The following is a 25651-nucleotide window of genomic DNA, read 5'->3' as shown; positions in this document are numbered from 1 at the left end:
CAATAGCTTAAATGCTGACAATCCAATGATGAGCAATTTTAAGCCAGGAAGGAGCCCACAAAAGCTATCGCCATAGAGTTATACAGCCCTGTTACACTCACTTCGTAGAATCCCCTCACAAGGCACTCGGTCTGCTGGGCGACTCCCCGCTCGAGGCGCCACTTGAGCATACGCTCGATGTACTCCTTTTTGTTGCGCTCGGAGACGGACACAGAGCGGCCGCCGAGTTTCAGCTCGCGCTCTAGCACATGACCAGCCACCTCTTCAACGACGGAGAAGCTCAGCTCAAGGCCCATATCGGTGATGTCGTTCTCCTTGAGCCACACTAATGACTGGTGGAACTCCGCATCCAGGTACTCCAAGTCGCTCAGTGAGCAAGGTCTGCATACGAAACGGCATGGAAAGCATAACGTGTACGATTGCACGAAACCCCATTTCACTGGAACATAAAAATTTGGACTTCTCTTATTGCATGTTGTTCCGCATAACATGGCGCTCGCCATTGGTGGAAGCCTACTTTGCCTCAAAATGAAGAAACTACTGTTTCCAACGTATGAGAGAACTAGTCTAGCTGAACAGTCCTGCCACGTGCCTAGATGCAAAGTGGCATGCCTTCATTCTGTATCAGTTAGATTCCTGGTTGGCCAAATAATGAATATCTAATGCAAGTATTGACAATACTTTTATCTGAGTGATAATGGCAACAACTGGAAACACATTAGTGTAGTAGCACATACTAATCATACTCAAGTGCACAGAGAGATAACACCAATTTTGTTCTAAGTACGGTGCAAAAATGACGTGTTACAACTATAATAATAATAATAATAATAATAATAATAATATATATTTCATTTCCATCATTTAAGGAGGAGACCGCAAATAATAGTCACTTTAAACTAGGAACTTGACAGAAGTCTGCAGACACCTCTACAAGGCAAGCAGAGACAGCACAAATATTCAAGAAAATAAAAAGAAATAAAAATCTTACAGAACACATTCAGAATACAGAAGACAGTCACATCTGTAAGAAAGAATGAAGAAAGCAACAGACTACTTTTATTTGCAATGCCCACACGAATTGATGACATTTTTACGGAGTGTTCGTGCCAGGAGCAGCTTCAATATATTGCCTGTTTTCAACTGCAGCAGCAGTGAAACTTGAAATTACAGACAAAACACTCTTCATTATGCAAAGGTTAAAGATACATGGCGTACTGTGAAAATCTCAATAAAAAAGTGAAGTATTTCATTACATTGAAAGTATTTCATTACATTGAAACTCGGTAATACTGAAGTTCAATATTATCAAGATTTAACAGCATTACATTATTCCACGATCGCTCTATTTCATATTTAGGTTTGCCTACACTATTGTTGCCATTACAACAGAACTTATGTCCATAGACGCCAACAACAGCATTAGTACTAGCAACTTTCTACGACACTATTTCTACTCTTACACACCTTTCCCCTGCTCTTTGGTCTACACTTCAAGTGCTGTCGATGCTCTGTGCCTGGTAACATTACGAAGAAGAGCAATACTCACAGCCTCAGCAGGGCCTTGTAGAACGGCCGAGTGAAAAAGGCATCCAATAAGTGCTGGTGCACCAGAGCCAAGCCAAGAACCCGACCACTGAAGCGGAACCACTCGTGCTGGTTGTCCACAAAGGCTGCCATGGGGCTCACTTGTACGGTGTACGTGTCGTTGGCCGAATACTCAAACAGGCCGTAGTATGGATTGAAGAGCTCCCGCGACAGCAGGAAAAAGAACTCTCGGGACGGTCCCCCATAGTCTAGCCTGCACGAACACGAAAAGAAAAAAGTGTTTTGTTTCACTTCACCGGGAGAAATAACAAAAAAGCCACATAAATCTACAACCCTTTTTGTGTGTTGCTTTTTACATTCAAAAGCAAAAGTTTGGTACATATAAAAGTACAGATATATGCAAGCTGATCCAATTGAAAAATAGCATATATAGGTCATATATAATAGCATATATAATAGCATATATAATAGCATATATAAAAGAAAAAAAGTTACACACTTTCATGTAAGAATATTATTCAAAGTACCATAAAAACTGAAAAATAGGTCAAATTAAAAAAAAAATGCAATGAATGTAGTCCACCCTTGTCATATACCGGTCATTGGCAGAAAAAAATGTGGAAGTTCTGCAAAAATGGGCAGCTGAAGTTAGAAGCTTTCATTGCCATTGTGAGAATCAGCAGCACCGTTGGACATCGCATTTTTTTTTTGTTATCCTGTTTTTTTTTTCTGTTTCCTTCAGAAATGAGTGGTACTTGACAGCAGCTCATGATAGGCTTTAAGAAAGAAGTTGTTAAGTATGCCTAAGTGCACGGCAACCTGGCGGCGCAGCAAGAATTCAGTGAGAAAAACGTCCGATACTGGAGGAAAAAAGCAGTGCATCACATCCTGCAGCAACCAAAAAAAAAAAACTTCTCGTTTCGTGGACGGACTGCAGTACATCCGCGCGAAAGCTCTCAAGATAGCACGCGACTCTGGGCTAATGAGAGCACAATTACAAGGCTCGCCATTGTGGGCGCACCTATTCACGAAATGGAAGGGTTTGCACTGCAACGGTGCACTTTCGTGTGCCATAAACAGCCCGAAGATTTTTATCACAAGTTGGTCGAGTATCAGCGCTTCGTCATAGAGCTTCATCGGCAGCATTGCTATGTGATGAGACACATGGACAACGCTGACAAAACTCCGATCTGGTTTTGTATGCCCTCGAACACGATTGAGACTGTAATAGGATGAAAGCATGTGAAGAACGATTGAGACAGTAATAGGATCAAAGCAAGTGAAGCTCTTGACAACGGGCAACAAGCATTCGCAATTTACAGTGATGCTCGCGTGCATAGCCTATAGAAGGAAGCTGCCCCATTATATAATTTTCAAGAGGAAAGGGCTATTGAAAGAAGACTTTTCTTGGATGTGATTGTGAGAGCGAACGAAAAAGTGCTCATGAATGGGTCCCTCACGCTTGAGTAGATCTGGCTCATGTGGAATGGGTGACCCAGTGCGCTTTCTCAGCGGCCGAGCATGTTGGTCCTCGACGCATTTCAAGGCCACCTGATGGCCGATGGAAAAGAAGCCCTGTCCAATGGCAAGACGGACCTTGTCATAATCCCTGGCAGACTAACATCAATCCTCCAGCCACTAGATAAAGTGCTAAATAAACCCCTTAAAGATCACGTGCACAAGCTCTGCAATGAGTGGATGCTGGGCAAGAATCCCAGGACCCTCGCTGGCCGCCTACGACGTCCACCGCTTGCGACCGTTAGTGGCTTGGTGTCGTCAGGATGGAAATCTCTCGCAGAAGAGATGGTGTGCAAGTCTTCCCCCAAATGCTGCATCAGCAGCACATTGCATGGAATGGCGGACAATGCACACTGGGACATTACTAGTGAGAAGCAGGCGTTGTCCGACTCAAGTATGAATGAGTCTGAGTGATTTCTGGCTGAAATGCCAGAAGGCCCTTTGTGGCATTCAGGCATTTAACTACGTAAGATTAGTGTCCAAATAAAAAAAATGTCACCACAGTGCAGCTGGTTGTGTCGTATATTTATCAAGGTAAGGGTGCACCACAATACTTTGCAATTTTTTTTCAAACTTCTGTTCTAGAGATTCGAAGTTTGAGGGGTCGACCAACATTCCTGTCCAACCTATATTCCGTTTTTTACGGTAGTGCAATGTACTACCGTATTTACTCGCATGATTTGCACACTTTTTGCGATTCTGGGGCTCCAGGAAGGGGGTCTGCAAATTACACGGGGATTTCGCAAATGTATACGAAATAATGTGCAATAGTCTTAACGCACAAAGTATATACATTAAACAAAAATTAAATAAATTGGACCACAAATGAAGTGTACGAATTAGCATGTAATTTAACCAGTCAGATCCAGTCACGCAAGGTCTGATCGAAGCAGTTGGTCGAGAGGCCTGATTGAGAATCATCATTGCGGCCGCTGCCACCGCCCTTTCAAAGTGCATCGCCTTAGGTTCTGTCCAGCATTTCGAATGTCCGATTTTCTCGACGCTGTTCTCGACAATGCTGGAAGAAACTAATGCTGAAAGAAACTAAGTCTCACAACACAGCGATACCAGAGGACCTAAACATTCCCACATAATTGAAAAGTTCTTCAACAGCAGGAAGCTTGAATCAGCAAGCGTGCGCTCTTTTTTTTCTTATACCGATCGCGCTGATCGTCACACACTGGAGAACTTCACGCTGAAGTGCTTGGCAGTGGCACGATTCCTATTTTTATTTTAGATAAATTTTACAACAGCGAGCTTAAATTTTGCTGTATACTTAATTACTGTAGCCCATTGCAAGACAACAGTAAAGACACGACGGACGAATGGCGGAGCCTAAACTTCCAAAATCCACCAAGCATGCATTGCAGCATGGACGTAGAGAATGAGGGGAACAGTTGGCGCAACAGGCCCAACAAGCCCTTGCATGCTTCTGGTGCCGAAGGTGATCCGTGCCACGACGCGAGCGTGCATCCACACGGTGGTAGAGATGGATAAATGGAGAGGGAACCGCTCGAGCAGTTCCGGCGATCTGTCAACAGGTTTGAGTGTTTGTGCGCAGTATTCTAGGTACTATGTTTGAGGAGAGTCTTCGGAAGAAGCGACTTCGCGCTCGCAGCCCGTTTGACTGCACTCGCCTTATCGGCAGGACCCGCGCCCATTCGAAGAATCCAAAGATCTACAGTTTCTCCGTGCGCCACAGCAAGCTGGCTCGGCCGGGTCAGGAAGCACAAAATATGCGAGTAAACACTTTCTAGATGTGAAGCAGCTCTTTGACCAGCCTGTGTAATGCCGCGCTAACGCGCCACACTGCGTCCCCCTTGCCGCAGTTGTTGGAATGGTGCCAAGTATGTTAAGTCGCAGCTGCGCGTTGACGTCACTTTCTCACCAGCCGCAGCTGCTGTGAGCTCCCCCCAACACACCTAGGTGCAACGTTACTAGAATAAACTCAGTTTCAAAGCTCCGTATCTCCGCCAGCGGAAAAGGATGGGCCGAACAGCGGTTGCGAGAACTAGCGGCCCCGCAGTCTGATCTCGCGCTACTGTCGGCGCATCGTCTGCTACGGCGGCGGTTCGCTGTGCTGTTCTTCGCACCGGCTTCCCTGTTGTACTGTTATTCAACTTACCCATTCATCATGAGTTTCCAGTCTATTTTCTCACGTCGCATTTGTGGACTGGACAATGTCTCCTGTATAGATTGGCTCGGATGTGTTGCTACTTGCAAGCTGGCTAGAGAATCAATGTTCTGCCTATATTTGTGCTGTCTTCATTCGGTTTAACCTTCAAGTACAAGAAATTCTACGTGAATGTGCATTTTCAGCGTAAAAATTTTATGACGACCGCTAGCATTTTAACCACAGTCTCTGGCCTAGACGAAAAACCGCCCAAAACGTCTGTAAAAGCCTCAAACAAGTTGACTTACTTAAATACAGAAATGCTCTATAAAAACAGTACTCATGTTTTCTACGAGTTACAAAAAAATAGAAGACTTTCTTCAAGAAACAGTACCCGTGCTTCACACTGTTCATCAGACGAGTCTTCGCGATGGCTACCAATCGAGAGCAGAGTGAAAAATGTTGGAGCAACTTCACCTCCTTTCTCGCATTTTCTACCTTTTCAGAAATCTCCTGATTGGTTTTCTTGCAAAAAAAAAAAAACGAATATTCATGAACATGACTCACACATTCTCATGATGAGCGGTATAACTCAAAACATGCAGTGGCAGCCGCTCCAACTTTTCAAGCACAATTCAAAGGAGGTCATCAACCAGGGGGTTTTCGTGAAAAGCCTCTCGACAGTTCCTTTAATTGCTTTTAATGTAGAAAGAAGGCCGTGTAAAGCATGATCTAAGCAGCCTTCTTGAAAACACCTCATCTGAATGAGTGCACTTTCATTTGGTTTGGGTACACCTGTTCCAGGAGTACTTATACGAGATGCTAGAGGCCCTCTTTGCACGTTGTCACTAATTCAATTTTTAACGAAGTTACCCACAGATGCAGTACACTCATGGTGGGCTACCTCTTAGTGCACTTCACTGCACCAAGAAGTGACACAGAAATGTGCCACCGTTGCCTGCTCTAGGTTCAGAAATGAGAACACTGCGACTGGGAAAAATATCTATTGCTGTAATACGAAAAAAAGTGTAACAAAACGTGGTCACTGGCAAAACACCGCAGCACATACGTTTGTGTCTTACTGCCTTTTGTCTTGCTGTTCTATTTCTGGTGGCTACTCCAAACTGGGAACTGAGCATTCGAGGGGCGCCATGCGTTCACACGGGGATGGGGGGGGGGGGGGGGGGAGGGAGGGGGGGAGTGGCACTTTGGTTATGCACATTTCGGCTTCAATATATGGTGTGAAATTGCTGGGAACAAGCGCAGATGGGTACCGGTGCAGGCTTCCACTTTCCATGTGAGATCAAGACTTCTTGTCCAGCAAAACATGACGATAGTGCATTACGATGCCGTCATTCTCACACTGAACGTCATAGACTGCGTTTGGCAGTGAGCTTTCTATCTTCGCGACGCAAAACTTGGTAGCACCTTCTGAGTTGCACCGGGTTTTTTTGTTTTTTTTTTTGAGGTCTGTCACGGTCAACATAATTGATTTTTACCCGAATCAAGACTAAATGATGACATGCGATTGATTCACTTTACTACGCCCGATTTAAAAGTTCTACTATAGTAACATGGTCTTGAAAGGTTTCTATCGTCTGGTCACTCTCACGGGTTATTTTTGTTGGAGGTTATAACTACCTTTCAGTGTGTGCTTTGATCATGCTCTCAAATTAAGTTGTAGGATAAATGGCTGTCTCTTTACATATACTTATTTTTACAAATTTGATACCTCGCATATTATTTGAACATGATAGCTTTACCAAGCTTGTTTCACAAAAATTCCGGTGTTAGCGTCGCTGTCAGCATCTCCGGTTGTGAGTGAGAAGACAGTATCCTGTCCATGAGAGAGATAGAGAGAGAGAAAAAAACGCTGCCAATCAAAAAAAAAAAAAAAAAAAAAAACAAAAAAACTTCAGTACGGGTGAGAATCGATCCCAGGCTCTTTGCGTGGCAATCAAGTGTTATACCAAAGAGGCATGCCAATAGCTGAAACTGATACGAAAAAAAAAAGCAATATGAATTTTATGTAGTAGAAGTTCTCATTAATGTTGTGTTCAGCCAAAAAAAGCGAGGCCATATGTTTACACTTCTTTTGTTTATGCAGTAGAAGGACTTTCTTCAATCCACGCAACATTAAGTGGTACAAGCGTAGAATCACGTCAGGCGTTTATACATGTGAAATGCACAACAAGGACAGGCAGTATCTTCCAGAGCCTCTCTTCATTTTGGGGAATGCTGTTGCTGCAGAAATGCAGATAGCGTGACAGTGCCCAGAAGCGATGTCTCGACATGACAGTGGCAAAAAATGGTGTGCTGATGACAGGTCTCGTTGACCAGAAGGACTGAATGCTGCTCTTTTTCACTTGGCTCATTAACACGCATATGGCAAAATAAGCTTTCATTTCACATGGTGTTGTTTCATGCCATCAGGGGTCGGGATGCGAGCGCTGATTCTCATTTCAAAGGCGTTTGTGTGCAAAGCAATTATTCACCAAATCTCTTCTCCAAGAAGTGCATTGAACATTTTAAGGGCACTTGGATTCGCACCTACTTGAAGCTCTATGGATCTCTTGATACCTGGTTGGCCATTGAAAAGGTGCTCGACATTTTTTCAACACTGTTATTTTCTTCCCTTCACCAGTTCTCAATCCTGCACTTCTTTGGAAAATTTCTGCGAAGCATCCATGGAGGCATCCGCTGAACACAGATTCTCTTCTTTATCACAACCACTTTCATCAGTTTGGCAGTCCCCATTGTCAAACAAAACATCGTCCTCATCACAAATGTCACTTTCTTTGTTACTGTCGAACACAAGATTCACTATTTATTCATCCGTCAAACCGCGTTTCTTCCGTCATGCCGTGTTTCTAAAAACCCACAATAGTGCACCCTTAGCCTCTGAAGAAAGAAAAACCATTTTTAAACAGCTAAAACCTGGACAGCTATGTCTATCTAGCGGATAATATACCAAGCAAAAAGCAAACACAAAGTACTGTGCTGCCATCTATGAAACAATGTAAAAAATAAACATTTTCTAGGCGGCCGGCGCTTCTCCGGTCAAAGCACTTTTGGCCTCACCAACCTGGCCGGCGGAGTGCCAGCCGCGGAAGCCAATGGGTCAAGAAAAACTCTCGCAGCGACTGACAACGCAGCGATTCTGCGCAACGAACATTGTAGTCTGGAGCATTCAGGTGAGCGAGAGAAAGAAAAAAAGAAAAGCCTTTCCTTGTGCAGAGATACAAACCAAATCGTGACGTGGAGAGAGGAAGCGAGAGAAAAAGAAAGGTCGCTGCATAAAGCATTCAGCCGAACCATCTAACAGGGCTAACTACAGGTACCCTCAGGCCATTGCGTCCTTTTGCATTCCCCCCACGTTCTTCAGTTCCCCAATAAGAGTGCAATGGAGAACAGAACACAAGAGCTTGGCTAGAAGGAAAGATAGGGTCGTACTATAGTTTTATTGTTAAAACATAGTAGCAATTTATTCATGTGTATATATATTGTAATGGGGAGCATTTGATAATTTAACGCCGGTCGAGTTAACATTGCACACAGCGCACAGGAATGCAAGACAACAGGGCAGTTTATACACAGCCCCACAACAACATCGTCATCTTCATTCCGTGTCATTTCTGTGCCCGTGCCCGAGGTACCTCTTTATACCTGTGACAATATTATGATCTCTCAAAATTGAGTGCTTATTCGATTAAAGGGAGATGCTACTCGAAAAACGATTTTCTTTAATAAGAGTCTGAATTTACCACAAATTGGCATGCTAATAGAGTTTTTCTCCTCTTTTCAAATATGTCATTTATTTTCATGTAGATTGCTTGGTTTTTCTTTCTGCAGGTCAGATACTGCAAAATTATGGCCATTGTTATGCAACAATTCTGACCTATAAAAATTTGAGATAAAGCATGCAGATATAGCTGACTATGATCCTTTGGAACTGTAGAGTGCAAAAAACTATATAAATTTTGTGTGTAAAAAGGTGAGATACAATAATAAAATAGAAAAATTTACTATGGCTCTAGTTGCCAAGGGCTTTCAATGTTATGTAATTTTTGAATAACATAATCAAGCAGCACTGACAATCTGAATAGATACTTGCACTCTATGGGCCTTCATCATGCTATGTGCAAAATTTCATAGAGGTATGACAATTCTAAGTATACGAACTAGCGTGTATAAGAAGCACAGATCACACAAAACTGCAAAAGGAGAAAAACGCATTTGAAAGTTTGAAACCTTTTTTTTTTTTTTATCACAGAGTTGTTAGAAATGCATAATCTTTGGCCATAATGTTCAACAGAACTTTGAAAAGCACTGCAAGTTACTAGAACTGTCCTGCAGCATAGGTTGTGCCCTCCCGGTCCTTGCGAGCACACTCTTCTAGCCGTGCCCTTTTCACTCCACGACGACGGTGGGCCCTTGCTTCTGCTGTCAGACGCTCGGACATTCTCTTGATGCGCCTCGCATCGTGGGAATCACTGAAAGTAACTAGATCTCTAGATGGCAGTATGTTGAGCTCTTTCAGGATGTGCTCGAAAGTAGCATGACCCTTGTTGAACCACAGGATTGCCATAGCTGCGGCAGTCTCGACAACCGTTCGGGAGACAAACTTAGTCTTGGGGCAAAGTAGCCAAATTTTGCTGTTCAGGGATTCCGATGCATTCTGGGTTTTCCCTTTGATGCATCGAGCAAGGAGCTTCTCATCCGTTAGCCGCTTATAAATGGGCAAAACAGCCAATCGCTGTGCTTTAGTCAGGAGAGGTGTGTGGCGTGGTGCAGGTTCACCAAGTGCTTTAGCGCGTTGATGTTTGCACCACGACTCTGTTCCTGCAGGGTAAAACTTGTGGCTACCAGCATTGTCAGTAGAGCACGAGTGGAAGTACGAAGCCCATACTGCAGTGTACATATCCCGTACACTCCCCCTGTTGCTTGTTATGGCAATCTGATAGTATGTTTGGAGCTTCTGAATGGCTGGCTCTTTCATTTTCTGCCCTCGTGGTACTGGCACATGCAGCTTCCGTAGCGCGGTGCCAAGTCTCTTGACCACATGATTAGTGCAGTCTTCTTTTTCTATATTGACAGCATCATAGACTTTTGACTCTGCAACTGCACTATATGCTTTGCTGTCACCGTCACTCAAGAATTTCATGAAATGCAGTGGGGTGTCATAAGTCAATGTTCTCTGCACAATGCGCATTGCAGCCTCCGTTTTCATGGCACGGGAGGAACAGTCTGCATTTTTTTTCACAGACTGGGCCATGGAATGCCTGCCACACTTCCTCGTCTGGGCCCATATCCTAGTGCCTACTGCATGTCAGGCAGTAATTTGATATGACCTCGAAGTCTAAGCAGAGGCCAGTATCTAAGGAGATAACTGCGCCAATCCCGTTGTGGCTTTTGTGGCCCCTCTTCTGCCAAGTGCCGTCGAACATAACAGCCACATCAGTTTCGCCTGCTACTTCTTTCGTCAACTCTCTGGATCGGCGCAAGTTTTCACTCACAGCTGCCATGGCAGCGGTGTGCACCTTCTTTGCTATCGAAAAAAATCCTCGGTGGTGCATTGGCTTTGGGAGTCCAATAATGGAGCAAAATCTCGACAATTGCTCATGCCCAATGCCGACAGCGCGTGCAGCCACCACCGCCTTCACATTTACAGCGAAACTATCTCGGGAGCTCCCACTGTCGTACCGTTGGCTCACTCGGCTGCTGCCGTCCCCCATAACACGCAGTGACGTATAGGAGCACGAAAGAACAGTCGCTGAGCATTCGCTGTTTTCGCAATGAAGTTCGAGGAGCGACGAAAGTCCCTTGCGCTTTTCTTCCGGCTCCCGAACGGCAAGTTTTTGAATACCGCAAGCAGGGCATGCCGCACCTGCCACAAGTGCCGTCAGCAAGAGGGTGTCGCACAAAACTGTCATTGCACAAACCTCATCCCGCTGTCTTTCGTCTTTTTCGAAGAAGCCAAGCTTCTTTTCGAAGCACTGACGAAAGAAAGCGCAGCGTCAATCTTTTTATCGCAGCCACTGTCGCTCGCGCACTCGTCAATGCCGCCGTCAGGCCTAGCACACGTAGGCGCGTTCTCATTCGTCGCCGTCGTTCGGGGCGCTTTACGCCGCCTTCCCTTGAACTTGTGCTTCGTTCGAAACTTTTGCGGTCTCACGTTGCACTTTTTCAGGCTTGTCATCGCAGAAATATGCGTAGACGCGCAGAAAAGCAGACGGACCAAATGCCGATGGCCGCCACCAACACAGCTGACAATGACTCGGTAGCCAATGGCGATGCGGCTTAGGGTGCCGTGCGTTTCAAACCGCTCAAACCACGTGATAAAAAGGCCCCGTTTATTTTTTTTTTGCCCACGTACGAAACTGGCGGTCGTCGGAGCTGTAAGAAGAAGGCCGGAGGCAACTTTCCCAACCGATCGCGATGGCGGGCGGCACTGCGACGGGGAGCAGCGCGCAGTCATAGATGGCCAATATCGGCGCAAATTCACAAAATTTTGAGCCACCGCGATGCCTTCATACACATTTTTTTTGCATTTTGCGGTTCAATTCAGTTTTGAAATTTTCACAGATGAAAGAAGAAGGTTTGAAGATTACAATGCAATAAAAATCAGAAATACGAGAAATTTCGCTAAAAACGCGATTTTTCGACTCGCATCTCCCCTTAATGTAAATACTCTATTGAAGGCATAGTTTTTATGAAACTGATCCAAGTAAATGCTTTTTCTTGTTCCTTTCTTTTTCATTGTAAGTAAACCCCATTCAGTGTTTTCAAGCTACATATTTGGATGTACTTGGCACGTTAGTATTTGTTTTTTGGGGGCACTTCTGATAAGTTGAACTCCTGATAAGACCAACAAATGATCATGGTCCCTTCAAGTTCGAATTAACGAGAGTCTACTCCAGTACCACTTGGCACATCGTAGGCGAGAGCTACACAGTCATCAAAACCCTCCACTCTCTCCTGTAAGTATGGTCTCTTAATGATTTTCCGCTTGCACTAGGCAACTCCATCACCCAAGGCATTGCAGCACACTCCTTGAAGGTTGATTTTTGAACCCTTTTTCAAACTTTGTACTCCGATACAAAGTTTGAAAATAGCCCAACCCCTTCTCATGCCTAGACACTAAATCTAAGACAAAAACATAAATAAAAGCAAGTAACATATGTAGCATTGCTATTACAAGAGAGGGTAATCAGCAATGGGTGCTAGCATACACATCGTTTACAACAATATGAGTCTCTTCTAAACGAAAATACGATGCCGAAAGAGCCGTACTGCGAGAACTGGAATAACTTTTTGAAGCATTGAAGGGGCCCTGAAAAACTTTTTCAAGTAACCATGGAATGAATTCACTGGAAGAGCTTATAGCCTCACGAATTCAACACCGCAAAAATTTCAAGAATCCGTTCAGTGTGAGTGGAGTTGCAAAGGTTTGTCGCATGCAGCAATTGCATTCTCTTTTCCTTCATCACGACAAAAGCACTGGAAGCTAAGTAGGGATGGATGGCAGGGCCACAGAAAAATGTCACGCGTGCTTCGTGACCGTGAGCACTTTTTTTCCTCCTTTTTTTTTCCTTCGAATGCGCGGCTTTTTTAGTGTGATTGCGCGCGCATGCATGAACAAGTAGCTGCCTCCTGCGGCATTTTCTGTAAAGAGCGAGCGCGCCATGTTCAAATCAGCCAATGGCTGATAGATGGGTCGTTGACGTCTGATGTTCGGGTTTATAGCGTGATTTGTCGAGAGAAGAGAAAGCAGTTTTTAGCTGACTGATAATTTATTGTGAATTCCAGGCCGCGTGCTGTGCTATAATACTTGGCTCGCGTGTTGTCGGGAGCCTCTACTACCAATCGGCAGCGTTTCCTGACCAAGCTCAAAAAGTGTTACAACACGAGAACTGAACCTGGGTAGCAGCAACGAAGTTCCACTACTCTGCTTATTAGGATATGGTGGCATTCTGCGTTGTACTTGACCATGGCTTTCACAAAGTACTTCACGATCCTGTAAATACACCAGGCTTACCTGCCTCCTTTACAAACATCTCAAATGCATCAATGCTCAATAATTAGTTGGCTAATCCCCCTCCCTCCCGAAAATACCATAAATAAACAGCTTAAAAAGCAAAACCTTACCCTTCTTCACCGGCAAATCCTATGTAGAGTCGAGACTTTTGAAGATCTTTTTTGGACGCAGCCATTATCTTCGTAAATGCATCTTCGAGCAGGTGGTCTCGACGAATGTTTAACCTGCAGATAAATTGCCGAATCACATGGGCCGTAAAACAAAACAGTGCCATGATAGAGGCAGACACGTTCATCAATTGGCAAAAATACAGTCTGCCATCTGACATGTTGGCTTTCTATACACCAGTCACGGTAAATTCCAGCAACAGTGCTGGTGTGCATGGCTGTTGCACGTGTAGTCTAGTTAGAAAAATCTAGAAAAATACAGAGTGTTCCGATACATTCAGGGGCAGCTTACAGTAATTACAAGTGTAACAGCCTTAGTTTATGAAATTAGTAAGAAAAGGAAGCACATATGTCAACATATTTAAAAACGTCTTTCTGGGCTGCTTTTGTTGCCTGCCTACAGCAGGGTTTAGTGGCAATTTGTGAATTAATGTCTCTTCAGAAGAGGCCCTATTGCATATGTGAATGGGTTGCCTTGCTGATGCTACAGTTGCATAGGAAAGTAGGGCATTTTGTTGAATAAACAATGAAAGTATTGTGAAACATTGCTCTAAGCTTGTTTAGTGTACTTCTTCAAACAGTGTAACAATATTAACCATCTATGTGGTTGAATTTGCATGAGGGGTAGCAAACATCTCAAGAACTCAAAAATTCAAAGCCGTTTCCATTCAATCTGAATCTGCTGACGGAGTTGTCGGAGATGCTATTTAGTATGAAAACTCCTGCCGTACTACTGCTCAAACAAGCCCAGTTTTTTTCTTTTTTCATCAGTTTGTAGTATTCATGGCTTCCATCCTACTTCATTCAAACTTTCATGATTCAAATAAAACCCTACGATTCATAGGAGCCCCAATCCTAGTGAACGCAGATGTAGATTATGACCAACACAAGGTTTTGCAATTCACTTAGAGAGCCGATGAAGCATGCTAAAAAAGTGACAGTACTTACTTTAATTTGCTGGGTCCTTGACCGTAGCCTTTGGATTCTAATTTTCGGTAAAAATTCCTAAGTTTGGCTTCAAAATCCCTCCGATAAGGTGCTGGAGCCCTAAGATTAGCCCTTTGTAGGCCTGTAAAACAGATATTGCGACATTGTTAGTTTGCTTTACATTGACACAACTAGCATTGTATATGTATGGGCAATGTGGTACAGCCGCACACCGAAGTATATCAAATAGTGGTGACATTCCCGACAGCACTCCCTCCTTCAGCATTATGCACATGTTGAACAGTAAAAACAAAACAAAACAAAAAGCTGACCTTCGCAAGTCGAATTGTTTTTCTAGTGAACAGTGAAATTCAGCTTACATACAGTAATACCTCGTGAACTCGAACTCGTATGTCTCGAAATATCGGCTAAGCCGAAATTTTCCATTGCACCGAACCTTCTCCGTTACACTCCATGCCTTTCTTTCCCTTTATCTCGAAGTATTTCTGGATCAGATTGCGGATATCTCAAAATCTTGAGTGGGAGTGCAATTAAAATTTCGCCACCAGGCCATTACACAAGATTCGCGTGATGTTGCTACGCCTGAAATCTGTCAAATTTTTACTTTTTTATTTCTTATTTAACCGCACCTGCCGCTGAGCCTAGGCGCATATTCACTTTGTCGAGCAACCCTGTGGCACGTCATGTGACTTCCGCGCAGCAGGCCTCGCTCTTTGTCCCACGCTTGCCGTTGTCGCACCATTTTTCTCTTTCATTTGGCAGCGCTCGTTGTTTTTCTAAGAAGTGATTTCCGTTCAGTCTAATCTGTGGTACGGATTGAACGCTGACTTTGAGGAACGGCGACTTAGCGTGAGTGTGGCAAGCACGGTGTCACAAAAGCAGCGCAAGTCGCTAATGCTAGAAAGGAAGGTTGCCCTAATCAAGGAAGCGGAGAAAGGAGGCCAAACGAAATCAACCATCGCGTAGGTGTTTTGGCATCCCTTTGCTGAAAAACAAGCAGAAGGTGCTCGACGGATATCAGCAGAGCTTTTACAGCCAGCGGAAGCGGATTCGAGGCTCAAAGTTCCCGGACGTTGAAGCGGCGTTGATGGTGTGGCTGCGAAGTGCCAGAGCAGCTAACCTTCCCGTCCCCACAGAATCGATGATGGAGTGCAGCGGCGGAGAAGATAGTCAGATGCGATGCGTGAAGCAGCTGGAGGACGCTTTCATAGACCTGAGCACAAGCAGACGAGCATTAGGGAGTTTTTCTCTGCCAAATAAAATGGCAGTGCTGCAGAATCCAGCTGGATAACGTCTCTTGTGTGATATTTTTTTCTCTTTTAATCTTTCAAGAAAAGAAACATTAGAAACTGCTGCTGAAGAACTGGTAAGTAGTAGTGATTTTGCTAAAAAGCGCTCGATTTTTCTCAACAATTTGTGCAACTTTGCTTATCTCGAAAATCCGCTTATCTAGAAATTTTTCTTGGTTTATAAACTTCGAGTTAATGAGGTATTACTGAACTTTACTGCATTTTCAATGGTATACACACATACTATATATGTACAACCAAATATTCCCCTATGCTGGTTTAACACGGCTGCACACAAAGACGTTTTTCATTGTCATTTCAGCTAAGGTACGCAAGGTTCCATGACTGGCTCGCAAAATAATAAACGTGACAACACTAAGTCTGCAACCCTTTGCAGATTTAGTGTCAATCATAGCATGCTTCCGGCGAGTGGGGATGCTTTCAATACAAGGCATGCTCATACGTCAAAGACGGTGTAAGACTTCACAGGAGAGTACAACCCTTTGATATGATAAGACGCCGCACTTCCTGTGCTACTCACCTGGTGAGGCCTGCGGAGAAGGCTGAGGAGAATCCCGCGGAGAGCGATGACTAGAACTGCTCCCAGAGGAGTACTGGGCCGGAATGTATGACATGATCTCCTGCTCAAACAGGCTGAAAGAACAGTGAACAAGCAACGAAAGTATAATAAATAAAGGAAGGTTACTCTGAATGGAACAATTCACTTTATTTTAATTATGCAAAGACAGAACAGTCTACCACACAGCCATGCCGGCACTTGAAACTCCTTCGCAATAAACCCTACACAGGAGTCACATTGGGCAGAAAGAGTACAGAATAAGTATGCCTTCATTCACTATTTATTTATAATCAATCATAAAACACAAATTAGCATATTATGAAGTTATTTTTATTGCAATAATGTAACATTAGTTCAAGAGTTGAAATATTGTTACTTATATATAATGCATTTACAGGCCATTCTGTATTATTTGTGAACTTAAAATTTTCTTTATTCCTGTAATCAATCTGGATGAAGATGTACCAGTGTATTCTGTACAACAAATGCTTGTTGGTGTGTCTATGCTTTTGCTGCCAGAGTGGCACGACTTAGTCAGGCATTTATTTAGCCTTTAGTCATGTCCCCCAGGCAAAGCGTAACGATTTTGCCTTGAATAAAAATGAAAAAAAAAAGGAAAAAAATTCTTCATAGGTCGCGCCTGAAAGGGTGCGACTTATGAGAAGGTCGTGGCGGTGACAAAGTGACAAGCACTTTGGCAAGCATAAGGCAGGGGGAGTGGGCACCTGAGCAAGATGGTGAGGTCGAGGTCGTGTGAGAGCCGCCCCAAGGCGGCAGTTCCCTCTGCACGAATGGCATGCACGCGGTCGCGCAAGCCAGTGTTGGATGCTATTGCCGGGTGGCGCTCGCGCAAGATGTCGAGAATGTTGGGCTGCCTGAGGAAGGCCACCACCTTGTCATTATAGGCCGTGGGTACACTGCTGCTGGCACCTGGCAGGCTGGCCCCAGCCCCTGCTGTGCTGCCCGGGGGTCGAGGTGGTGGTACGGGCCCTCCAGTTGTGCTGCCACTGCCCTGCATTCGTCCACACAGTGGGAAGTTACTAACACCATTATTTCGCATGGGGTTAACATATTGTATACTTTTGTGTAAGGGCCACATTTTTTTTTTTGGAGCAAAATCTGTAATGAGATCACAACCGTCAATTTTGGTGGCACAATGTTCATCGCAGCTGGTGTCTGTAGCCACTCTTGTGCACAGCAAATTATCTCGAATCGGATGAAATTCGAACCCAGGGCCTCAGCGGGGCAGTCTACCACACAGCCATGCCGGCACTTGAAACTCCATCGCAATGAACCCTACACAGGAGTCACATTGGGCAAGGATTCACGTTAAAAGCATAACAATGGGCTCTGCCATAATTCTTTATCATTATGAGCCACAGGATCATCAAAAGTGCACATAATACCTTGACGTATAGCGGGCACGTTACTTCTCCGCAGAATGGTGAATAATGGCATAGTGGGGAACTTTCTAATTCACAAAATTATGATGATTTATGGTGTAGAGGATACCATGCAACTGTACTACCAGTGTCGTCCCAAGGGAGTTTAAAGCAGGCTCTGGAAAGGCTGCTCCTTCCCCTTTGGCTGTGACTGCGCTGAGTGTTCCACGCTGACAGGGCATTTTAAGGACGAGTCTTTCTTGGGATACTTCGATGCAAAAATTTTGGTCTGTCTGTCTGTCTGTCGGTAGACTTGTCTGTCTGTCCCCCAAAATGATGCTTGAAACAGCCAAAATCCAACCATATCCGCAGCGCCCACCAATATTTTATTTTATTTTATTTTTATTTATTATACCCTCAGGGCCAGAGGCATTACAGAGGGGAGTGGTACAGAACAAAGGCATAACATGAGGTAGCACGGTTACAAAAAACGTGTACATAAAAAGGAAATACAAAACAAATTAGTATTATCGCAACAATGTGGTCACACAAACATAGATTAAACATCAGATATTTCTGCATATACAATATTGGCTAAGGCAGCACGGAACAATTGGTTATCGGTGATACCCGCAATTTCAGCGGGAAGGTGGTTCCATTCCCGGGACGAACGGGGCAAGAATGACTGAGTGGCAGATTTTGTATGATAATAGTTAATGCCAACCTTGTGACGGTGGTCAATGCGATGGGAAATGTATAGTGGTTGGGTTAAGAGTTCGTTGCGCAGGAAGGAATGATAATATATTTTATGTAGCATGGTTAACCGAAAAAGTTTCCTGCGTGATGATAAAGAGGGAAGGGAAAGGCTGCTTATCATTGAAGATATGCTGGCAGTACGGTTATATCTTGACAGGATAAAGCGAGCGGAATTATTTTGAACAAGCTCGAGAGAAGCGATTAGATTTTTTTGGCTTGGATCCCATACTGATGCTGCGTACTCTAACTTGGGGCGTATTAAGGATTTGTAAAGCGATAATTTTAGTGACGATGGGGCTCTAGAAAAATTGCGGCGTAAATACCCTAACATGCTATTAGCGTTGTTGATGATATGTTCAATATGTGTTGACCAGCTGAGATTAGTTGTAATGTGCACTCCAAGGTACTTATATGATGAAACTAGTTCTAAAGCTATGTTGTTTAGGTAATAAGTGGACTGATGCTTGGGGTTGCGGGATACATGCATAACCTTACATTTGTTAATGTTTAATTCCATCAGCCAAGTTTGGCACCAGTTAGAAACAGCGGTTAGGTCAGACTGAAGGATTCTAATGTCGTCACTATTATTAATCTTACGAAATATCACACAGTTGTCTGCAAACAATTGAATATTAGAGCACAATTTTGAAGGGAGGTCATTAATATTGCCCCAGTTGCGGCGTTCATACTTGTGCGATTGTCGATGAAAAAGCAAACATTGCACATACCTGATGCACAATATCAACAGGTCAATATTCTATGGTGTGTTTCCTCATACTACAGAAGGCATACATAAGTAATTCTAAAGACTGTAGCATTTATCACGCTGGGCTGACAATGCAACGCTATGCACAAAATAGGGAGTGTTTCCTGCGCTTTGCTAAGACGACACAGGGGTGGCACCTACCCGTCGTCTTGCCTACTACACATTATCTCCTCCAAGATGGGTACGCATGCCGCGTTCTTGCTACACCAGAGGCCACCCTTTCGTTTTCCAAGATAACTGCCAGATAGCGCTCACGTCTCACGCATCGTAGAATGCCTTGATGCGCTCATTCGCCTCTGCTGCACGCATCGAGGCACGTCTTACGCAGCACCTTTAGAATATTATTCACTGATTTTCTCGTGCAGAACATCAAATAAACCTTTCATTCACTCTTTCCAGATGCAAGACTATCATCTTTCAACATCATTTGCAGTGAAACGGGGCCAATTTTTTATTTCTTTCCTTTATTATTATTATTATTATTACAAAGGTGTTCGTGCCAGTGTCGACTAGAGGACCTTTTAGCCATAGGAGAGGTTGAAGTGTTCTCGGGCTCAAAACAGATTGTGTCGCTCTTGCCTTAGGGCGTCTGCAACTTCAACTGCAACGATACGCGTATCATTATGGTAGAAGTGCTGGGTATGTCTCTACGGAAGTCGGAGCTGGATCTCCGCAGCATACGTCACATCGGTTCCGCTGCTATGGCTAATGGCAGTGTACTGGCCACTCCGGCACCAGTGCAATACGTGATGTCTCCGCTATGTGACCCGGGAGTCTTCAATGGCACTGGCAAGGTCGACGTCGATGTGTGGCTGTCGATGTACCAGCACGTCACCAACAGTTACAGGTGGGATCTAACACTTATGTTGGCGAACATGATATTCTATTTGGGGGACGCCGCAAAGGCGTGGTTTGAGACGCACGAAGCCAATTCGGGATACCAATTAGATGCCAAGCAGAAGCCCAGAAGGAGCTCGCGTCTTGTGCCGAGACGTCCACCGAATCATACATTTCCTACATTCAGGATGTCCTGGCACTTTGCCGAAAAGCCAATGAGAACATGTCGGAGGCAGATAAGGTCGGACACATCATGAAGGGCACCACCGACGATGCATTCAACTTCTTGCTATGAAACAGCTGCGCAACAGTTGACTCCCTCATCAAAAAGTGCCGTATCTTTGGGCAAGCAAAAGGCAAGCGCATCGTGCAATGCTTTGACCAGCTTCCTAATACAGATCCGACCTCATCCTGTAATGAACCAGTTGTGCTGCATCAACCAGTATCACGAAGTTTAATGCAAGCCATATGTAGTGCAATCATCACCATCATCATTTCTTGATCACTGCGCCACGCCTCTCGCGCAGCTGATGCTAGCTCGAGCTGCGCGAGGATTAGAACAAGCTAGCGCATTTGGCGTGTCGGACGTGGACAGCCGCCGCAGCTCCACTTCAGGCGTGGAATAAAGTGGCGAGGTCGGCAAACCCCGTTGGCCGCCTTCGACGCCGTCTCACGTCTCTCTTCTCTGGCAGCTAAAGTGGCGACCCGGAGAACACTCCCTTCGTCAAACGGCCCGCTGCCATGCTTTCGCAACTCTGCCCTCCAGTTCTGCCGTTTCACCCGGTCTACCCCTGAGCTTGGTTTATGCGGCTCGATGCCATTCTCGCGGTCAATGGCATCAAGGCACAGCCAATGATGTACGCTGTCCTGCTGGACGCCCTCCCGGTTGAGCTGCGTCATATAGCCGCCGAGTTGTCCTCCAGCCCGCGACCCTTCGACGACCTCTGTGCTGCGGTGCTCAGTACCAGACGGCCCGCAGCCCTACCTCAACCAAGACTTCACTTCCCTGGCTATATCTCCTACAACATCTCGTCCGGCCACTAGCGACGCGAGTCCCGCGTCCGAGTGCCCATCCGACGAGGTACAGGACATTCGTTCTGCACGCAACCAGTCAGCAACGAGGTACGCTTTTTCAACATTCTCGGCCCACGATACTGTAGGCATGCTCGCCACCCACTCGTCTTGGCCGACCTCAATGGCCCTCAACACCTCTGACACGTCAAGCTCCACGACAGCAAGCTCCACAAACACCCCGGAGTCTACCACGACTACGGGCATTATCACACCCGCTATTCACCTCCCGGTCGCGGAACCTTTACCATCCCCGATGTCCAAAGCGGACTCTCTACCAGCTTCAACACTATGCGCGTCCTGCCAGCGACGACCAGCATCATCCTCGCAGTCTCCCGTAGCCGATGTTAAAGCCACCATCTATCAACCACGGCCAAACTTCCAAGACGCTGCGACTATGACTGATGCGCTTGAAAACGACGGGCCTGGTCCGCTTCCGACAGGGCTCTCCAGGCATACCGCGCCTGCGGTGGAGCAATCTAGGGGGTGTCGGCTAGAGGCAGCCATCAATTATGCAGACCTGCACGCCAACGCTCGTGCGGGGACTACCGCAGGTCATTACACAAGCACAGGAGTCCCGTCCAACCCTCCGGCCGAGCCCACGCTGACTGGATTCTACCACCACCATTCCCCGGAGCCTTTGACGGCGGACGACAACAACCAGACGCAAGCCCACAACGCCGGCTCGTGTGTCACTATCGTGACGACGCCCATACCTCATACATGTCTACCACCCGTGACCCTACGTCGACGACAACGTGCTTGCATCACACATAACGGCACCTTTTGAGCCGCCCTGCTACGCAGCCACAAGTTGCAGTCACGGCCCTGAAGATGGCGTAAGCGCCTACTTGGCCTGTCCTACGCAATGTCCCACCACTTGTCGTGTACCCGACTACCCACCGTGCACGTGGCGCTGGTGATGGACACGTTCCCGCGTCCGTCGGCACGTCTATTCATACCGGCACATCGGACGCCCCACGACTTTGAGGTCTGTGTTGCGTCAACCCCAACGTCAAAACCCGCACTTCCGATCCTCTGCAGACGTTAGCAGCATGATCTCGCGACACACGATCAACTCTCGGTCTGTCCGACCACGTCATCGTGAGACCCGCTGGTCTACGACCACAGCAACCAGGCGCTTCCTTCTTCGTCCCTTGCGCTTCTCCCAGAGTCCCCCACCGGAGACCCCCTACTTACCGAGGGCCCATCAACGTTGACAACGTTGACTTCCCAAATGAATACTCCATGGATTGTCGTTCATGTATATAGCATTTGTCGCTTTCTTTTTTTCATATGCCTTCAAATCGCGCAAAGCGCTAGGAGGGAGCCCTGTAGTCCCTTCATCACCATCATCATTTCTTGATCACTGCGCCACGCCTCTCATGCAGCTGATGCTAGCTCGAGCTGCCCGAGGATTACAACAAGCTAGCGCATTTGGCGTGTCGGAAGTGGACAGCCGCCACTACTCCACTTCAAGCAAGGAATAAAGAGGCGAGATCGGCGCGGCCCCGTCGGCCGACCTCGACGCTGTCTCACGTTTCTCTTCTCTCGCCGCTAAACATACATTGTGAACTTGATGCTATGGCTCCGAACTCTCGTGGTCCCCACATGCATAACAACCTGACAATCTCGCTCATTCAAGCTGTTGTTCGCCAAGAAATTGCGAATATAGAAATAGCATCCACCAGTAGCACAAGTCCCATCTCGACCGCCCCGATCATTGCCTCTGCTACGCCCCAACTGTATTGCGCGAACAGGTACTGAAACTCATCTGAGTGGCGAACGCCGGATGACAGACCAATCTGCTTGATGTGTCGCCAGATCGGCCGTATCTCCCGCCACTGCCGTAGCCGCTGGAATTCATCGCCTCGACCATATACTGACCGTCGCTGCGAACGTTCAGTTCGTCCTCTGTCGCCACACGCCGAATCGTCCTATGCTGACCCAGCCGCTCCTTCCCAGTTCACCACTAGCCGTTTGCCCTCTCTGCAGTGCCGTCAGTCACGTTCGCCTACACCTCAGCGACCCCCGTTCCCATCTTACCCAGGGCGTTCCTTGGGAAACTAACCAATGCAGCCCCAGGAGGTGAGGCTGCGCTGACGACTCTGACTGCAAAACCCCTGTTGACCCTCGCCCATAATGAAACCTAATCGAAGTTTTTGTTGATCATGTGACCGTTAAAGCCCTGATTGATGATGGAGCTCAGGCGTCGGTCATGCGCTCTGACTTTTGTAGCCAACTTCGAAAAGTGCTAACGCCCGCTGAATCGCCTGTCCTACGAGTAGCCAACGGCAGCAAAACTGCCATCATGGGAATGTGCACTGCCCGTATGACCATCGCCGACCGCTCAACGTTAGTTCTGTTCACTGTACTTGCCGAGTGCCCTAACGAGGTGATTCTCAGAGTGGACTTTTTGACTGTTCGTTCTGTGCTTATGAACTGTTTAACTGGGATTCTGAGGCTTGAGCTACTCCAGTGCTGTGCCGACGCCTGCACAGATGTCCAGCCCTGACTTAGCTCCACTGACTTTGTTCGGCTGCAACATGACGCTGCGAGTTATGTCTCCATGTCGCCTTGCCCACCACTTCAGAATGGTACTTATGTCGTGTCTCCACTTTACGCAGTCACACTAGAACATCAAATAGCTCTCCCTAGATTCATTATTATGCTCACCAACAACTGCACTTGGCTTCCTCTCCTGAACTTTGGCGTGTCACTACAAGCTCTTCCTGAGGGCGTATCTCTTGCTGTGTTGTTCCCTTTGAACGACTCTGGAGTATGTGAACTAAGCTATGAACGACCATCCGCGTTTGCTCAACCTTTGGCTTCGACGACGCCATCTAATGAGAAGTTCAACGAAATGATATCTCTTGACCTACGCCCTCCTTACGCTGATGCCCTCCGTCGCGTTTTGATGTCTTACAAACTATATTTGATTTCGACAACCGCCCGCTAGGTCAAATCCGCATCGTTACTCATCTATCCGATCCACACTGGTGACGCTCCGCCCATCCATAGGCGTCCCTATCATGTGTCGGCGGCAGAACGTCACGTCATACAAAAAGAGGTCGAGAAAATGCTGTCCAAGGATCTTATCGAGCCCTCCTCCAGTCCATGGGCGTGTCCCCTGTCGTTTCAGTAAAAATAAGGACAATACTTGGAGGTTCTGCATTGATTATCGTCATGTGAACAAAATCACGAAAAAGGACGTTTACCCGCTTCCGCGTATTGATGAGCAATAGACTGCTTACATGGTGCGAGTTATTTCTACTCCATCGATTTATGTTTTGGCTACTGGCAAATTGCAGTCGATGACAGAGATCGCGAGAAAACGGCGTCCATCACTCCAGATGGTCTCTACCGATTCAAAGTGATGCCTTTCGAACTACGTAATGCCCCTGCCACCTTCGAACACATGATGGATTCTCTTTTAGGTGGTTTTAAATAGTTCACATGCTTGTGCTATCTCGACGTTGTGTTTTTTCATCAATGTTCGACAGCCACCTCCAATGACTCTTAGCCATCCTTAACGTCTTCTGACGACCAGGCCTACAGCTGAATTCTGCGAAATGTCATTTCGGCCGTCGTCAATTGTGCGTCCTTGGTCACCTGGTGCACGCTACTGGCATACAGCCTGATCTCGACAAAGTGTGTGCCGTCCGGACTCCTCGTACCCCTTCTGATGCCCGAAGTTTCCTGTGGTCGTGTTCCTATTTCAGACGCTTTATTGAGAACTTTGCCAAAATCACTAGTCCTCTCACAGATATTCTTAAAAAGGACAGCACTTTCAGTTGGGGACCTGAGCAAGCTCAGGTATTTTCCACACTTATGAGTCGCCTTGTAAATCTGCCCGTTCTGGGTCATTTTGACCCATCTACACACACGGAAGTTGATACGAATGCAAGCGACCATGGTATTGTTGCTATTTTGTCCCAGCAACAATGGGAGCTCAATAGTATAATCGCTTATGCTAGCCGCCTTCTTTCAGCCTCAGAGCGCAATTACTCGATCACAGAACGTGAATGCCTAGCCCTTGTTTGGGCAATAGCCAAGTTTGCCCATATTTGTTTGGACAGCATTTCACCGTGATAACAGACCATCGTGCCTTATGTTGGCTCTTGTCACTTAAAGATCCTATGGGACGACTCGGTCGCTGGGCCTTACGCCTCCAGCAACACACATTTTCTGTGTCCTACAAGTCTGGACGGCTACACAAGGACGCCGACTGCCTCTCCCGCTACCCTTTCAAATTACCTAACACCATCGAAACTGATTCAGGTACCTGTGTTTTGTCGCTCAGCGATTTCGTACACATCACCGACGAGCAGCGTCGCGACCCATATTTGTGATCCCTAATACAACGCCTCACTTCCACACCAATGGACGGCTCTCGACATCCTGCTCTCCGTACGTTTGTTCTGCATGACGGCACTTCATAACGATGCAATATGACACCACTTGGTGCCGAATGGCTTCTCGTTGTTCCTCAGCATTTGCGACTAACTATTTTCTCATAATCACACAGTGCTCCCACCGCTGGCTATTTGGATGTTTACCCAACTTACGATCGTGTGTGCAGACATTTCTTCTGGCCTGTCCTATACCGCTCAGTTCAGCGCCACGTGGCTTCCTGCG

At 46.1% G+C, this 25651-nt stretch overlaps 1 protein-coding gene across 3 annotated transcripts in view; it reads right to left on the bottom strand.

Annotated features, from left to right (window-relative positions):
* LOC119178388 (E3 ubiquitin-protein ligase HECW2-like) overlaps positions 1–25651 on the bottom strand; it is a 77171-nt gene that overhangs the window by 10317 nt on the left and 41203 nt on the right. For all 3 annotated transcript variants that reach the window (XM_037429591.2, XM_075889109.1, XM_075889104.1), the window contains exons 17-22: positions 16927–17213; positions 16163–16275; positions 14333–14453; positions 13328–13441; positions 1550–1801; positions 102–381 (exon numbers count right to left, since the gene is read on the bottom strand). In XM_037429591.2, coding sequence (XP_037285488.2) covers positions 102–381; positions 1550–1801; positions 13328–13441; positions 14333–14453; positions 16163–16275; positions 16927–17213 — 1167 coding nt within the window. The remainder of the gene's footprint in view (positions 1–101; positions 382–1549; positions 1802–13327; positions 13442–14332; positions 14454–16162; positions 16276–16926; positions 17214–25651) is intronic.

Source organism: Rhipicephalus microplus, chromosome 1, assembly GCF_043290135.1.
Source record: "Rhipicephalus microplus isolate Deutch F79 chromosome 1, USDA_Rmic, whole genome shotgun sequence".
Lineage (NCBI taxonomy): Eukaryota > Metazoa > Arthropoda > Arachnida > Ixodida > Ixodidae > Rhipicephalus > Rhipicephalus microplus.
The sequence above is the reverse complement of the archived record's forward strand: the minus strand, read 5'-3'. Positions and strand labels throughout refer to the sequence as shown.